Source organism: Coturnix japonica, chromosome 4 (assembly GCF_001577835.2).
Source record: "Coturnix japonica isolate 7356 chromosome 4, Coturnix japonica 2.1, whole genome shotgun sequence".
Lineage (NCBI taxonomy): Eukaryota > Metazoa > Chordata > Aves > Galliformes > Phasianidae > Coturnix > Coturnix japonica.
In genome coordinates this window covers 66,216,496-66,234,446 of record NC_029519.1, presented here as the reverse complement: position 1 = coordinate 66,234,446, position 17,951 = coordinate 66,216,496, and the positions used below count along the sequence as shown (strand labels likewise).

The 17,951-nt window shown below is 33.4% G+C and overlaps 1 protein-coding gene across 2 annotated transcripts in view; it reads left to right on the top strand.

The window, feature by feature from the left end:
- TBC1D19 (TBC1 domain family member 19) overlaps window positions 1-17,951 on the top strand; it is a 41,219-nt gene that overhangs the window by 11,302 nt on the left and 11,966 nt on the right. For both annotated transcript variants that reach the window (XM_015862935.2, XM_015862937.2), the window contains exons 5-13: window positions 2,318-2,392; window positions 3,497-3,560; window positions 4,366-4,412; window positions 5,623-5,733; window positions 6,436-6,508; window positions 7,229-7,267; window positions 10,236-10,348; window positions 16,971-17,045; window positions 17,556-17,618. In XM_015862935.2, the coding sequence (XP_015718421.1) occupies window positions 2,318-2,392; window positions 3,497-3,560; window positions 4,366-4,412; window positions 5,623-5,733; window positions 6,436-6,508; window positions 7,229-7,267; window positions 10,236-10,348; window positions 16,971-17,045; window positions 17,556-17,618 (660 nt within the window). The remainder of the gene's footprint in view (window positions 1-2,317; window positions 2,393-3,496; window positions 3,561-4,365; window positions 4,413-5,622; window positions 5,734-6,435; window positions 6,509-7,228; window positions 7,268-10,235; window positions 10,349-16,970; window positions 17,046-17,555; window positions 17,619-17,951) is intronic.

The following is a 17,951-nucleotide window of genomic DNA, read 5'->3' as shown; positions in this document are numbered from 1 at the left end:
ATGCGGCAGAATTATTACTTAAGCTTCTTAATGCAGACTAGGTGTAATTACTAAATTGTATGTTTAAAAACTGAAGGCTGCTAATTCACTTTGCTGCCCAGCTTTTAAATTTTAAATCTGTTAGACTTCTTCATTTTGATATCTGCATTTTGGTGAGGCGAAATGATGCAAGCCTTGTCAGCTCTTTAGTTTTCTCTGAGTTCAGCTTTTGCTTGATTTAGGAGAATTTCTGCTAACAGCAATACAGAAATGAAGTAGACAATGTAAATATATAAGAACAAATAGAGGTAAAGATAAGAATGAGAAGTTGAGTGCAAAGAAATGTTATGAAATGTTTCTAACATCTCCCGTGGAACCATACTTTAATTGTGTCCTATTTTGATATTACAAAACTCATAACAAGCTAAACACCATAGATTACTAACATGCTTCACCTTCAGTGCAATAACCCTACCCAGCTCTGGCTGGGCAGTTGACTGTCGTATCAAGAGTATCAGCCTCCATCACTGTTTGGAATGAGCTAATGCTCAGTTTTGCAAAGCTGTCTCACTCCACTGTGCTTCTTTTTCATCTTTTATATTTTGGCATATTGTGTTTTGTAAGTTTTGATCTTTATTGTTTCACTTCATGTTCTTTTAACTGTTACTAACGTCTCTGAATACTTTGCGTTCATTTGTATGTATGGTTTGGCAGTCTTTGTGTTCTTTCCCACTTCTCATTTCTTCCAGCAACAAAACTACAATCTCCAGCAAAACAGAGTACCATAAATGGTTTGTTCTTCCATGAGAGAATAAATAGTTTTGAGTCATGCTGTTGTGTAATTGTGGCATTTGGGTACAATAATGCAATGAAATAACAAGCGTTATACAGAATATTATAAAAATTACAGTGATCAGGAGAATATTTTTTACAGTCAATATTCAGCCCATTTTGTTTAGAGAGGAGAAGGCAAAGGGTTGACTTGATTTTACAGAAAAGTTACTGATAAGAGGACTAATGTGTTTGATAGAAAATGTCATAAAATATTGTAAATGGAAGCTAAAATGAAGAAATTATAGGCAAGACAATCTTTTTTTTAAGACTCTTTCTTTCTTCTTTTTTCTTTCCTTCTTTCTTCTCTTTGCTTTTTTTCTTCTTTCCTTTCTTTCCTTCTTTCCTTTCTTCCTTCTTTCCTTCTTTCCTTTCTTTCCTTCTTTCCTTCTTTTCCTTCTTTCCTTTCTTTCCTTTTTCCTTCTTTCCTTCTTTCTTCTTTCTTCTCCTTCTTCTTCTTTCCTTCTTTCCTTCTTTCCTTCTTTCTTTCTCTTTCTTTCTTTTTCCTTTTTCTTTCTTCCTTTCTTTTTCTTTTTCTTTCTTCTTCTTTCTTTCTTCTCTTTCTTTTCTTCTTCTTTCTTCTTTCTTTCTTTCTTTCTTTTCTTTCTGTTCTTTCTTTCTTTCTTTCTTTCTTTCTTTCTTTCTTTCTTTCTTTTCTTTCTTTCTTTCTTTCTTTCTTTCTTCTTCTTTCTCTCTCTCTCTCTCTCTCTCTCTCTCTCTCTCTCTCTTTCTCTCTCTTTCTCTCTCTCTCTCGCTTTGTTTTTTTCCCTTAAGATAACATTTGAACTTCTGCCCTTCCCTTTGTTTGCTTCATGTCTAATGAACTGCAACCCATTTTGGATGGAAATTTAAAGAGCTTAAATGGTTAGATGGTATCTAACTGTTGTCGAATTTGTGCCTAGAGCTAATTACAAATGATAAATAGAGTTAAATGAAATTAACAGGAGTCCCCACATTCATTTGGTTGATGCTTGACTCATCATCTGCAGAAAACAAAATTAAATATAAAACCTACCAGTGCAGCTGTAATCATGGAAGCAAAATCCAAAGTCCTTTGACTAGGAAGTCAATACTACTTGGCATTAATTACAGGGGAATTATCCACAGATAAGGCCACAGAAGTGAGCTTGAAGTCTAATACAAGAATCAGAAGAATGTGATTGTTCTTTAAGTGGTCCATTTGCTCTTGTGGAATTTGTCATCTGTTGAGGTATGAGGAAGTTATTAGGCATATGTCATAAATCAGTGACTGAAATATGTGCTTTTTAGAGATCTAAAATTTGTGGAGTTTGCTTTTCTGGTTCTTTATTGCGATGATGAAATCTATTTCATCTGTTGTTTCTATTTAAGCAACCATGTAAACTTTCCTGTAATGCTTTTGCAAGTGTCAGTGGTTCTTGTTATCCTTTCTTTATATTTGACTTTAGAAAGCTGATTATTCTCAGACAATGGCAAAATTGGAGAAAAAAATAATTTTAAAATAATTTAATTTTCTTGTGCATTTCAGGGAAGCTGGGAGAAGCGAATTCTGAAAAGTCTAAATAGTATGTGTACAGAGCTCAGTATCCCGCTTGCACAAAAGGTAATGTATTACTAACTTTCTGTTGCCAAACTGACGTATTTTTTTCTTGAAATCAAGCCTGGTCTCGCATTTTTTGTAGTGTTCATTGTACACTTGGTTATCAAGAGCTCCAAGACTGCTCTCCAAAATTTTTTAATACAAGGGTAATTCTCAAAGATAATGACTGTACGCTTGAGCTGAACTTAAGAGAAGATAGAAGAAGTCTGTAGGAAGATCTTCCTCTGCTGTTGCAGGAATTAGCCTCTTGAGGGAGCAACATGTGGGAGAGCTAATTGCTATGTTCATTGCTTGTAACAGAATGTTTTTGTGTGCAGACTCAGCTGTATAACTTAGAGCTGCATAGCCTATACATAACATGAATGTATTTTGTTTGCTGGATCATATGTGCCCAACCTGCTGGTTGTATTTTTTTTTGTTGTTATGATTTTCATAAAAACGTAAAGTTAGGATACTTAAATAACAATATTATGTGGCCCAAGACCATTTGTCTTCACTCAGTGTGACCCAGGTAAATCAAAGGGTTTAACACCCTTGCAGCTGGTACTTAGGAGAGAGATACTGACACATCATTACTGGTTCCCTTGTCAATCTGCATTTGTTTCTTTATTCATTTATCAGCTTTAATGTTAAAGATCACAGATTGGGATAGTAATGTTAAAATGTTGCATTCTTTATTTATTTTCTTGTTACAATGTACAGAATTTTTGATACAATAAATAATTTGGTTTTCTCTACAATATGGTTCTTCATCACTGATAAAAGTGCACTTGGTTTTGCTTTTCATGACTGTGCTGCAGATGGGAATTTGAGGACAAAGTTCAGCAGCTTCAGCTCTAGCTCAGTAATATGAATCTGACCACCAAAGAGCCTGAAATTCATTAGTAAATTCATAAAACTGTTTAAATTCCGCCTTCCCTTTTCTTTCCGTGAACTGGAGCCTGGGGCTTTCTAGAGTTTTTAGCTTCGGATTAGTTTTCAGCAAAGTAAGTTGGTGTTCTTAGTGCAGCCTGTTTTTTAAAGTGTAATATTCTCTTACCTATTTGAAATAGGCATGCTTTTACTCTTTTCTGTTAAAAAAGAAGTTTCTTTCTTGGTGACTTTCAGAGGCCTGCAAGTGAGCAGAAAGAGCTGCTTAATAAATGGAATGAAATGGGAACTGATGAACCAGGTATGATCAACTAAATTCACATGCATTAAATTTTTATGCATAGTCAAATACACATTATTTATCAACCAGAAATTAGCATAATCATTTCAAGGTAAACTGATTTCAGTCTTTTTTTCTAATTTATAATGTTTAACTGTGCATAAGTGTTCATTTTATTGTCATTTTGTTTCGAGTTACTGTGCAAATTTTGAGTCAGCACTGGGAGTTCATGGTATAACGCTCCTGATTCCAATGGTTTAGAGATTTATACAGCAAAGACACAGCTCTTTTTAGTGTAAAATCAGGGTAATAGGTAGAAAATATTCAGAACTATGGATAATTAGGCTCAGACATTTTGCTAACAAAAGATAAATATAACACCTGCACAGAATAGTCATATTATCATTTGGGAAAGCAAGACTAACCACAGGTAATTCACACCCAGCTTCCTCGGAACAAATTATTTTGCAAAGGTAATGGTCTATATAACCTGCACAACAACAAATACATTTCATCTTTTAAGAATGTCATATCACTTTCATGTTTGAATGTGGTTCAGCGTAAAAGCTTACGTGGAAGCAGTAAAAAGTTTTCTATTGCTCACTTAAATACTTGGGATTTAGTAAGCCAAGGCACTGACTGATAACATAGTTTTGGAGTATGTGAAATAGTTTTAAGCATGATATTTGGGATGATTGTGATGTTATTTTAATCTTAGTTGTAAGACATTATTGAAATTGCTAGACTGTGTTACATGTATGAGAAAATTGCTTGTGTTTTTCATCTCTTTTAGTTTTAAGATACCATAATTGAAATCTTATTTCAGATCTAAGTCTCTTCAGGCCTGTTTATGCACCTAAAGATTTTCTTGAGGTAAGAATTCATAAAACAACTCAGCAATTGAATTGCATCCATTACAGTGATTTTTTTTGTGTGAGGTGGGAAAAGTGGTTTTTTTTGTTTTTTATTTTTTTTTTAAGTCTCAAAGAGACAAGTAAGCAGTACAATTTGCTGTTATTCTAAAAAAGCCCAATTTGTATGATAGAGTTGATTGTCCATGGAGTGAAACAGTAGAAAGCTCATAAACAGTATTTACAATACCTTAAATTTTCATTTTCTGAGTGATTGTCCACACACATATTTACACTGAGAGTAAGTACCAGTACTATGCACTAAGTACTACTACTGCCAGGGTCCCAGAACAATTTATGAGGCCAACCCACACAGATCCTTTACACTTGTGGGTAGCGTTTGTGAGCCTTTATCTCTTACAGTGTCTTTCTCTCAATCATATTAGATTTTGCACATTCTCTAATTCTTTTTAAGACAGTATCTGATTGGACCATTAATTAAGGTTAATGTGTTTTATGAGAGTGGCTCAAAAGGGATATAGACACTTGTTTGTTAACTTACTCTATGGATAGAGTAAAAATTATTTTCACATAAAAATGTGAAAATAGTAAAAATGATTGTTACATGCTTGCATGCACTGTGAATTTTCTTATTGCCAACAGGCCTTTAAGAATCCTAAAGTAGATTAGAGTATTGAACTGTTAAGGTAACTTCTTATGTTATCCAGCACTTGTAGAAGTTGCAGAGATATTCATAAATCTTTCAACTACTCCAGTTCTAGTTTAGCAACAATAGAAAGACCAATGTTGAATAATGGTCTCTCAAAAAAGAATGAGCTGTGTTGACATTAAAAGGTTGCACTGCAGTAGAAGTGCATTTGTAGAGTGGAAGAGTTGGTCCAGCATTTACAGTGTTGTTTTTTAGGGGTTCAGTAAGTAGTCAGTAAGTAACGTAGTCAACTCTTAATCTCAATCATCAAAAATGCTTTCTGCTTTTTTATTTCATACTTTGAGCTTCCTTTTCAAAGTAGAATATATTTGTTTCCTCAAAAAAAATTGTCTTCTTTTTGGTTTTGAAAATGTAGATAGTTTGATAATTTGGGCCTGTGTATGTAGCGGTTGTGGGAAATGGTTTTATGCCAAAGGTCCAGTTTGCAGTATTGATTTTGAGGACAGTTCTGACTGTAAATTTCCAAGTATGTGCAAGGAATGACAGAACTACCATTTTTAAGGTACTGATGAATCTTCGAAACCCCAATTATGAAAATGGAGAGCAGCCTAGTTTCAGAAATCATCTGGGGCTAATTCAGGTTCCTCTAAAAGTTAAAGATATTCCAGAATTGGTAAGTATATTCTTCCTTAGCAGTAATTTTCTATAAAAATTATTCTTAATGACAAAGAAAACATAAATACCGAATTGTCAGTCAGTTGGGAAATTTTCATTTTGTGCCACACAGCTGTTGATTTGTGCTCATGCATGTTTTCTTATTTTCTGTGGAAAAAACCTGTAAATCTTAAATCTGTAACTTATCATAATCTCTCAGTTTTATTCAAGGTGCACAAGATCGATTAATGTGAAAATCAGTTTCTCATTTTCTTCTTGAATTAATTCTCAATTTTGTTATAATTTCACGCTGTAAATGAAGGGAATTGCTTGAATATAAATCTTATCACTGGATGATAGGAGAGCTATTCCTAATGCTCTACTGATAAGGTTTGTCAGGACTTTATGCTGATAGAAAAACTTGCATCTTGGTTGAGGAACAGTTCATTAGAATGAATTAGAGTTCATTAACCTAATATTTTATTTTATACTTTATTACATCCTGGCATAGATCATAGTCAACTTCAAAACTGAAACTAGAGTAAGGACTGATGTGAGATTCTTCTCTTTTTAAAAACCTGTGCTCTTATTTCATATATATGCATTTAAAAGAAATACATTTTGTGGAGAAAATATTTGCATTTAGATTTTGATAAGAATTCTTGTGGTTTAGGGAATAAAAGACTGTCATTTTCCTTTTTATGGTTTTGTTTCTTTTCAGAAAGAAGACTTCAGTGAACTAGACTTAAACATAGGACAGCTGGGTATTGATGATTCAGCACAAGTGCCTCCTGGTTAGCTAATGCTTTGCTTCGCTCGTTTAATTAGAACACTAATGCATAGAATACTATGCAAATATCAGATAATCTGTGTATTTCTTTCACAAGAAACCATAGATGTTTGTTCTGTAACTAGGATTGTGGCAATTTTCTTGGTAAAATATAGCTAATAATAGACAGCATTTCAAATGGAGAGGGTCAGATTTGAAGAAGATATAAAATTGTCAGCTGAAGTTGAAAATAAGTTTATCTCAGGTATTTGAACACTAGAGAACAAAATTGCCTGTCTCCCAAAATACAGAAAATACTGAAAAATCTTAAGTCAATCCTGTAGTGTGACACTGTTAACATAAATACATATATACAAATGTCTTCTGTTATTTTTCCTTGTATGCAACTATTCTAGTTAACCAAGTCTTAAAATGGTGTTTTATACAAAAAGACTTATCTTATGAAGCTATTTATCTTTTAAAATGGTAATTTGCCTAATTAGAAGTCTTAGTTCTTGTAGCATAGTGCAGCTTTTGTGTTTTTGTCTCTCTGACCAGAACTAGTTTAGTATTATTACTTGAAAAAGAACATTTATGCTGGTGCAATTTAATTTTACTGCCATCACATTCAGCTAATTTTTACTGCTAGAGAAATGTAGAAAAAGATAGAATACTGTGCGTTTTGTTTGTTTTTAGTTTGTTAGTTTTTTTTTCTTATCTAATATTATCTCTATTTATTTTCTAGAGTTCTTTGAAAATGAGCATGTACGTATTGGACAAAAAGGTAGGCATCTGCTTCCATCTGTAAAATAAATAAAAAACTGACTAGTAACAAATACATCCAGTAATTTTATATCTCATATGCCTTTAGAATTTTAACAAATTAGGCAGACTAGAACAAAACATAGTCAATAATAACATTGTAATTTAGACAAGGATGGAAAAGGAAGCATTGCAGCCTACCAGTAGCTATCAGATAAATAGTTCCACAGATATTTCATTAAAATTAAATAGGAAGCATAGACATGCAGCTTTTTGATGATAACTTAGGTCACTGCTGAATTTCATTTTAAAATCAAAAGATTCTGGACTCTTTTCCCTGCATACACAGTTCTCATTAGTGTAATGGGTTTTATGTCTTCAGAAAGAATGTTGTAATGGTTATTTGCAACTGCAGTACTTGTTAAATATTGCAGTACTTAACCACTATGTATACACCTTTTTTTTTTTTTCTTCCTGAAAACGTTCGGGAGTTTCTTTGAAGGATAAGAAATGATCTGGAAAGGAAGAAACATTTCTTAGTTCAGATTTGCTTATAAAAGCATACATACAGTGTTTGAAATCCATCAATGTCCATTAGTTACTGTCCCTTGTGATTCCTTTTAAAATTTGTCAAATAAAAAAAGGGGGTGAATGCAATTCCAGAATTCTCTTTTATTGTTTCACTAACCAATCAATAATCTTTCTATCTTCCTTCTCTTTTTGTGGTTCTTCTTTTGTCCTTTGTCTGTTCACTGTTCTGAGTGCACCTCAATAGGGTATGGTCCATCTCCTTCTTCATAGAATCATAGAAACACCAAGGTTGAAAAAAATCCTGAAATCACCCAGTCCTGCTGTCTACCTGCCACTAACATTTCCCACTGAACCATGTCCCTCAGTACAGCATCTAAATGTTCCTTGAACACCTCCAGAGACAGTGACTCAACCACTTCACTGGGCAGCCCACTGCAGCAGCTGACCACTCTTTTGGTGAAGTATTTCCCAATATCCAACCTGAACCTCCTGTGGCTCAACTTGAGACCATTCCTTCCAGTCCAATCATTAGTTTTGTAGGAGAAGAGGTTCCTTTTTGCCCCAACCTCCTTTCGGGTAGCTGAAGAGAGCTATAAGTTCTTCCCTGAGCCTTCTCTTCTCCAGATTAAACAATCCTGATTCTTTTCTATTTTGTCCCAATAAAATCTCCACTCAAACTTAATGAGATTTAAATCCACATACAGTGTAATTTTTGATGCTCATCTCTTGTCGTTGTAGGGCAGGCTCTATTATACAGATTGTCTTAGCTTTTTATCTGTGCAAAGACACAGAATCTTTTAAAACTGCAAGCTAAAGTCTTGACCATGAATATTTAAGTTCATTCAAGGGGAATCATTTTCCATGCTCCATTGGATGTTGTTTATGACCTTGCCTGTCATAGATGCATTGATTTTCTTTTATGTAAAATATTACCTAGCCTGAGGAGCTACCTTTATTGTATTTTAATTTGTAATTCTATAATGTTTAAAAACTCATCTTGTATGTGATAAAGCTATTTGTTCATACTTTGTGTCTCAGTAAAAAATGGCAAGGTAAATACTCATAGACACTGAGTCACAGTCTTTTCTGAAGTTTTGTGGGAATTGAAGGAATGTCTTTTCTTTTTGCTCTTTAGGGGAAGGAAAGGAGATCATGCAGCATCTGTGTTAGAGCTCTACAGGGTAGACAAAAAAAATGTTAGATTAGTCTATTCAGTACTTAAAAGGAGAGGGAAAAAGAGAGGAATCAATTCAATAGGGTTTTGAATCTGACCTCATCCTTCCATTGCAGGATTGATATGGTGAATATAATATTACAGTTAAATTTAGAATAGCAAGTTGTTTACTGCTGAAAAATTGGAGGATACAGATTTGGAAGCATCTCATTACCAGAACTACTGATCTGTGGGCAGTTGTTTAAGTTTTTTGCTCTTACTATCTATGGCAACTTAGTTTTTTTTATCACATGCTCTAATAATCAAGCTGAAAAATAAAAAAAAACCAAACAACAAAACAGTGTATCATAATTGCCTCAATGAAATTGATATTTTCCATCTTGAGGTTATATACAGTAAGTTCACAGTACTTTCTAAAATATTCAAATACTTTGCAGAAGTAAGTCAGCTCACAGAAATATTCTCCCAACCCATCTCTAGGTAGTTAACATCAAAATAATAAGAAAGCAGAGTAAGTGGCAATCTCATATTTGATGTATCACTCATACAGGAGTATTTTATGGCTATGTATGACTGCTTGTTCCACGTGATGTCAGCCTAGAAGCTGAAACTGGTCTTAAGTAAAGACATTTAAGTGCTGTTCTTCTGCTAATGGCATAATGTCAATTGTTTTCTTTCCCAAGGAGCTAATTCAAAACTGTATTGTGAAAACCAAACCTTTTAGATATTTTCTCTTTTTTTAATGTTTACGACATAGTAAACAAGACTGTACACCCTGTTCGTGAATCTTTGTGTTACATGTTTATGGGGCTAAACTGCACTCAAACTATTACATGTTTATAGGGCTAAACTGCGCTATCAGATGCTATCAAGTACTAACCTTACTCTCTTGCATTCTTTGTTACCTGCATGTATGTGTTTTATTTGCCAAAAAAATGTTTGAATTCTCTCTATATAACAAACATCATCTAAAATAAATGTTTCCAAAAAACTGGTTTCACAGAAAACTGAGAGATTATGTAAACAGAGAAAAAGGAGGCATTAAATTTCAATGAACTATAATGTTTTTTTGTATTACAGTATTTTATTCCTTTTATATTTTTACTTTTGTATCTCAGAATAATGTCCATTTCAAATACATAGGAATGTTACAGAACTCTGTTATTTTTGGTAGAAATTCAATTTTCAGTACTTAGAAATTAACAAAAAATAAGAAACTTGATAGTCTGATAAGCTTTGGAAATCTAAAGTAACAGTTGTTTGTTGTTTGCTTCATTTTTTACAGTTTTAGCAGAACAAGATAGCGCTGCAGCTCAACAATATGTTCGTCAGGGATGTCCAACAGCACTCCGAGCTGATCTATGGGCCCTCATTCTGAATATTTCTAATCAGCCAGAGGTAAGGGGTAGAGCGAGAGCAATATGTGAACATGTGTGCAAACACATTTTTCTGTGATGTTTTTCAAGAATAGAAATGTTCTACTGAGTTTTCACACTAACTGATACAAATTCCTTTCAGAAACCTCAGTGCTGTGGCGAAGTCTTTTAGGCTCTTCTTTAAGTGTATAAACAAAATACTATGGAACAGACTATTTATTTCCTCTAGCCAGCTTCTAAGCTTTTCCCTAATGGTGCTGGTTTTTTTACAAAGGTGACTAGAGAAAGGTCTCATAAAGCTGAAACTCTCTGAAGTTTTATAAAAAGAAAACACATATACCTTTTTCCTGGCTGTTAGTACCAGTCATAATCTGCATATACATATCTGGTAAATTGCTTTGTATTTGTGGATTGTTTTCATGCCTGTTTGTACATCAGCAGTTTTTCATAGTACTTTGTGTTTTACTGGAGTCCTCAAGAGTGAAATCTGTTGCAGTAGTAGAAGACAATCAGTGTATCTAGTATATTAATACCACATCAAGTTAAATCCTTATTTAAGACATTGCAGAATTGTGAATATTTTGATACAATATTTTGATCTCAACTAAAACAGCATGCAGAGATGTAAGTTTAGTCATAAATGTGGCAGTTCTACTGTTTTTCATGTCATTTGAAGATGTAGTCACTTTCTTATAACTCTGAGGCTGGTAACTACAGAGTATAATGATAACACCTTATCCTTAAAAATAAACCTGAATCCTGTTCATTGGCAATTTACTTAGCATGGATTTGTACAAAAACAAGTCTTTATTAAAAATATTTGGCCTGGAATTGGAATTACTTAGCTTATTCTTTTTTGAAAAAGTGGAGTAGGCTTTTGTTTCTAGTAAGTAAAGATTAAATCTTCTGTAGAAGAAAGAGCTGTTGAAATAATCACAAAATATTGTATATCTTAATCAAGATGCTTAACACAAGACTTAAGTGCTATGAAATTCTGAGATCAACTTGAACTTTAGAAGTTTTTCTCTGTAAGAGAGCAGGAGTATTATCATGTTAAATTAATGTTATTGGTTATACTGCATCAGCTTATATTCTGCTGAGTCCTTTGTGCTCTCAGAGCATCTTTATCTTAATGTAGAAAGTGAAATAGTTGAGTAATAAAAAAAAGCAAGTATTCTGTTTTGATGACTGAAAGTCAATAAAATAATAATAAAATAATAGAATATTTCACTTTATGTTCGTGTAAAGCATGAGCTAGTACACAAATAGATTTATCAAAATCTAGTTCCTGAAATTGATGTGAACATTTCTCAACAGTCATTTTTCTTTTTAAGGAGGAAGAACCTTTATTTTCACATTCTCCTTCAGGAGATATCCTACGGAGTTTAGAGCCTTGAGAATGATCTTATTTGGCTGCGTGTAGGGAGTTATTGGTGAGACAATGCTTTGTGGTGCAGCTGAGGTGATGTCAGATAGCTGGAGAATGGTAACAATAACCTCAAGAAAAAGTAATAAGTGAGGTTAGATGAAATGGTGCAGAACTGCAAGTCTGTCAACAGCTTCTAATTGTTGAAATTAGAACTGGAAAAGAGGAAAAAACAAAAATCCCCCACATCCTTCCACATAGAACAGAAATGATTTTAAGTGTAGAAAGATACAATATATTGGAGAATGTCTACTAAAACACTGAGTATACAAATGCTTGTATAGTATGCTAATGTGACAGAAACTTTTATCTCATTTAACAAGGCTATTTCTGCATAATGTAGCATAGTGTTACTTATCCTGGGCTATAAGTTATAACTGTCAATCTAGCTTCATAGTCAGCAACTGTAAGTTCTATGTACAGTTGTTTAGATGTTTTTAAATACACTGCCTAGCAGTGAATTATTAGTTTTCATTTGTAGTAGTACATTTTGGAGAAACTGTTTAAAAGTGCATTGTTTTAAGATTGAGTAGTGAAATATTTAAAAGCCAAACAGTATCACAGTTAAGTCTGTGCAGACAGTCCAACTTGCTGTGTGAGTTTGTGTATGTATTATCATGTGACCTTGAATCACACAGTCACAGGTTTTCCTGTGGGACATCTATCTCTTCCATTGCACCAATGGGATGGCATGCAGTTACTAAGAATCTCTTAAATGCTCTTTTCCTCTTTCTTTTGTTATCCTGTTGTTCATCCACATGTAACAGCATGTAACATCAGTGGAGTTAGGAAGCTAAGGATCAGTAGCCCTAGATTTCCACTCAGACTTCTCCTGTTCAAACAGCTGAGAAACTAGTAACACTTGTCACTGTGACTGGGGATATATTTTACATTTCACTGGTGTCTACAGAAAAGGACACAAGCTTTGGATCATAACCATCATTTGATTCATTATGATGCCATAAGCAAAACTGCATTGAAACTGGTCTCGTAAGCATATGATATGAGCACTGTACAGCATCTTCTATGCATCCTTTTTGTTCTTGTACGGAGGTCAGTTTTTTCTACATCCAGTATGGTCATTCCTTGTGTATCAAAACACTAAATCTGAATAAAGCAGGAAAATAATTCCATTTAATGTCAAGTTATTTTGACTGCTGAGATGAAAGGAGCAAATAGTTAAATGATTACTTTTTACTTGTGACTTTTAAAAATATTCTAATAATAGCAGGTAAATCTATGGAACCTGGTAAGCCAACGTAAAATATAGTTTAATAGTTAGTTATGTCAGCTGTATTTTAGGCATTATGTTGTCTCTGAATATTCTGCTGTTCAAATGTTAATGTGATATGAATTAACTAGTTATTATTAAGTAAAATAAATGGTGGCTGTATCTTGTGTATGATTGTTGGTTGGATTTTATTTTATTTAAACTTATAGTCATACTTTATAGAGTAATATTTTAAGATACATTAAAATTATAAAATGGAAAGCTGAGACCTTACCTTAAATTGCTACAAAGCCTGAAGTGTGTCTGTGAATATAGATAGATAGATAATTAGGTTTCAATTTATAAATATTCTTCAATCTTTAAAAGAATTGAATGATTTGGTTCTTTTGATATACTTTCGTATTTGAATGCCAGGTTTTGTTTTTATTCTTTTGATGTTATCTTGACATCCGTCTGAGCCCTGTTTGTAATTGAAATTGCCTCTAACCTTCACTTGCAGAGTCAGTTCAGGTGGATTTAGCATTCAGTTTGTTTTGATGTCTGTTTTTTCTGCTGTGTTTATGTAAGATTTCCTGGGAAACTGACAGATCCATCTGATATTGCTAAATTAACTCTTCTCAATGCATTCTATGAAAAATTTGTTTTTAATGTTTTCCTTCGGTAGCAAAACAACCACCAAGGGAAAAAGCTCAGGTTTGTGCTATACAAACAACTTCTAAATGATGAAGTTGTTAATATTCTCTGCTGCTGCTTCTGTTTTCTAAACAATACATTATTGCTTTGGCTTTTGGAGTTGTAGCAGAATTTAGTTAGTGCAAATAAAATGGGGAGATTTTGGACTGTATTTGACTTACACTGAGTTACTGGCAGGGGATTTTATTCTATTTTTTAATATGTTTTCTGTGAATTATGCCTGAGAAAATTGTGAAGACTAAAAATAATGTAGACTTACAACAACTATTTAATGCAACCTGATCTTTCTGGCTTTTGAGTCTGATTAAATGTAAGCAATTTAAACATACAGTATTAGTTACATATACACAGAGACTAAAAAGCTCGCATTGGAATATGAGCATTAATTCATGAAGCTTCACAGATCTATGTATAGTACATAAACACCATTATCTCTGCCTCTGGGCAGCCAAGGCAAAGTGGTTAATAGATAAATCTGTAAAACGATGGGTGAAACAATTTTGGGGGGGGAATTTTTAGGTAAAAGTGTCACTCATTTGCTGTTGAACTTTGAGGGCAGTAACTTCAGGTACTTTTCCTATTGACTTTACAGTTCTCTGAAGATGTAATCCATATGATCTAATTGTACAATTCTAGGGTGGTTTCTTAATCTGCAAAATTAGATGCTACTGAAGTTTGATTTGTATTATCTTAAGCTAGTTAAATTGCAAGTGAGAGTGACTATAAAGACAACACAGAGGAGTGGCTCAAGACATGATATTTTTGCCATATATAAAAAATATCCTTGGAGTTCTGATTCTGAGTTTGACCAAAACTTCCCCAGCTAGAAAGGGGAGCTCTGTTAATTAGAGTTCTCCAAGCTATGGTTTCCTGTTGGACAGAAGCCTTTCAATTCTTAAAGAGGTTCGAGGTGGACTTTTTTTTTGGGGGTGGGGGGGGAGTTCCCTGTGGATTGTCACCATATGAAGTAACACTGTTCTTGTCAGAGAGGCTTCCATTTGGTAGTATGAGCTATGAGCATGAGCTACTACTCAGACTGGTATTCTGAGCTGCCTGTCTCTTGCAGTGTGTAAGCAGGCTGTGTGTCTTAAAATGAGCAATTTATGTGTTACTGAATCTTACCCTAAACAACTGGCCTGTAATTCCATGGGAGCTTAATGACAATCAAGAAGAAATGTATTGCAGCTTCTTCTGCTGTACTGTCTGGTACAGCTCTTTTCTAAAGATCATGTAAGTCAGAGTGGGTTATTTGTGGTGAAAATTATAGATGAAGAACTGCTGATCTTAGTTCAGTGTCTGTCTCTATTGTGAATTTTTTGAGTGATTATTTGTAAATAAGTTAAACTTCTTGCCTCTCATTTTTTGGTTTGTAGAAAAGGAGATCATGATGCTTCTGTTTGACTGCAGACTCTATGCTACACAAACTGTCTTACTATTTCTTGCCTATGTAGAGCAACAGAATACTTCATTCTAATGTTGGAATGTTCTAATTGGACTTCATTCCAGTGTTGAAAGTGATCCTCAGGAGCTTTAGAACTCATCACCTTGCTGCCTTGAGGATCTGTATTTTGGAATCTTATTGGATGATTAGATTTTAATGAGAATTTGACACAGCAAACCATTCTCATCTTCTTCCCATTTTGTCTTAGTATTTTCTTATTATTATTTTGTTAGGCATGTTTGAGAAATTGGCTAGATGTTTCTTAAAGGATTTGAATGCTGCCCTGGTTGTAAACTTTGTGAACTATCAAGTACATTAGTGCTTGTGGAATACCTTTAACGCATCTTATTTGCATACAGGGCAGAAACAGTTAATTCCACAATATGCTGAGTATTTTGCTTTTTTTTTTGCTAGCTTCATCTGTCATAATATGTGCAGCTATTTGAGATAGGAGAAGAAAAAAACAGAAAAACTTTATGAATAATTTTTTCAACAGTGCTGCACTTTAATAGGCCGCTGTATTAAAGCTTTAAAATTCTAACCTGAGTATTAGAGTAGTTGTCTGTAGCATTTAAAAACTGTGCTACATTCAGACTGCTGCTAGTTTATATTTAGTAAATATTTGTGTCACCCTTAGTAAAGAAATAGTGCACTGTTTATACTTCTTTTTTTCATCTCCTCATTCCCTGTGCTAGTTACCAGTACTGAAAGGAATAATACATTTATCCTCATTTCAAATTAAGTTTAGTAATGTGTTAATTTTAATAACTTTCTAAGTGTATGTTATTCACCACTTTCCAGTTTTTGATCAATGCAAAGAACAGCTGCAGTGTTCCTTGGCCTTCCCTGTACTTTCTCTCATTCTCTCCTATAATCTGTCTTCAAATTTCATCTTGCTTCTCTTTTTTTCTTTAGATCCTTACTTCAGCCTTGCATCTTTTGCAAAGGAATCAGAAATATTATGTAAATCTAGTAATATACAAACATCTGGGTGGTGTCTGAAGAGACACACTGAAATTTAAAAAAAAGAATTGTGAATTAAGCCCTTGGGACTGGTAATTTAGTTAATACATCATTCTAGATCCATCTATAACAATTTGAAATGGTAGTACTCAACTATTGGCATAATGGCATAGACTTATTTATGAATTACATGATGATAGTGTAACATATAACATTTTTTTTTCCCATTGCAAGCTCTTTCTGTGAATAAAGGGGTAAAATAAGAAAAGTGAAGAAAAGTTTGTTCTTTTAATTCCTTATTGTTTCCCCCTTGTTCATCTTATGTATGCATTCAGGATGTAATTGAAGTTTTAAAACAAGTCTGAGTTATTTGTATTCTTCAACAGATTTTTTATATATTTAATCATTATTTAATCTTTCAACTTTTAAAAATTTAGAGATTTGTATTAGATTAATATAAAATATTGGTTATGGCTCAGTAATGCTAGAAGATATGACAGAACTCATTTATGGAGATATGCACGAAAGTAGAAAACAACAAGTAAAAAAATTGCAGTGATTTTAGCATGGAAACTATTTTGACTGTTCAGTGACCCAAAAGTTGGAAGGTGAGAATCTTTGGTTTGAATTAGTTCCTTCGTTCTCATTCTGTTAATTATGTAACACGTGAATAAGCATAAAGGGGAGTTCGCTTTATGAAGTCTCAAATATATGCCTCATTTCTGAAGGCGAATTAACAGTGATAGAGTGCTTCCTAAATTACGTAGTGAGACTTTAATACGTGCTTTAAATTTTTCTTTTTATTATTATTACTAAAAATCATCTTTCTTATTACAAACATAAATTACAGTTTTGTCTCTGACTGATGGTGATAATATTTTCAATTTTAGGATATCTTGTATTATGAGCAGCTGAAGTCAAATGTCATCCAGCATGACCTTTTAGTGGACAGCCTGATTTACAAAGTAAGTAATCCATTAACCAGTGCCCAAGTGATTTATGTTGTCATCACATCAGTATCTTATTTGTGGGCGGCTTTTTTGTTTTGTTTTGTTTGTTTTCTTTCTTTTTTTATAAGAAAGAAAATGTTACATAGTTCTATTTTAAGAAGTGTCAGAATAATTAGAGTGAATTTATTCTTGTAAAGTCTCTCCTTGTTCCTGCGGTGGCTCTTATGTAGGACATTTGTTTAAACTGTAGAAGAAACAGCCATAGAGAAAATGGTAACTTCATTTTGAGGAATACATGATTTCTGAGGTCAGATAGCATTGGGGCCCAAATGATTCCATTTCGAGTTTCAGTTCTAAATAATAACTAAATGTCATGGTTTTGCATTTTACAATATGGATTTTATGCTTTACCATAAGCTTTTTCAATATTAGATGGTGAAACAGTGTCTTCTACCATTCTGTTAAGCTTAGTTAAGTCTTTCAGCTTCAAACTGCTTCATTTTTATTTATTTATTTTAATTTCAGGATGTAAAGCTAACGGCAAGCAATGATGATTACTATTTTGTATTTGAGGATTATTTGTATCAGGTAGGTACCTTAATTTATTACCAGAGGAGCTAGAAAGTGTACTGTTGTGGCAGTATGTGGTAAGACCCTTAACAGATGCATGTTTGCTGCATTACATATATTGCCCCTTCAACGTATATATACTGTAGGTGAATCTTATATGTTTGGACAGATGAAGCATGACTTGCTTCTAAAAACTCCTGAACGACCCTCAATCATCCTTCCAATGTAAAAAAAAAAAAAAAAAAAAGAAGTCAGCTATATTTGTCCTCTTTCTATCTTTGTAATAGTAAAAATGATCAACAGGAGCTGTGCTGCATGGAGATGTTGAGAGTTGAGAATTATATTCAGATT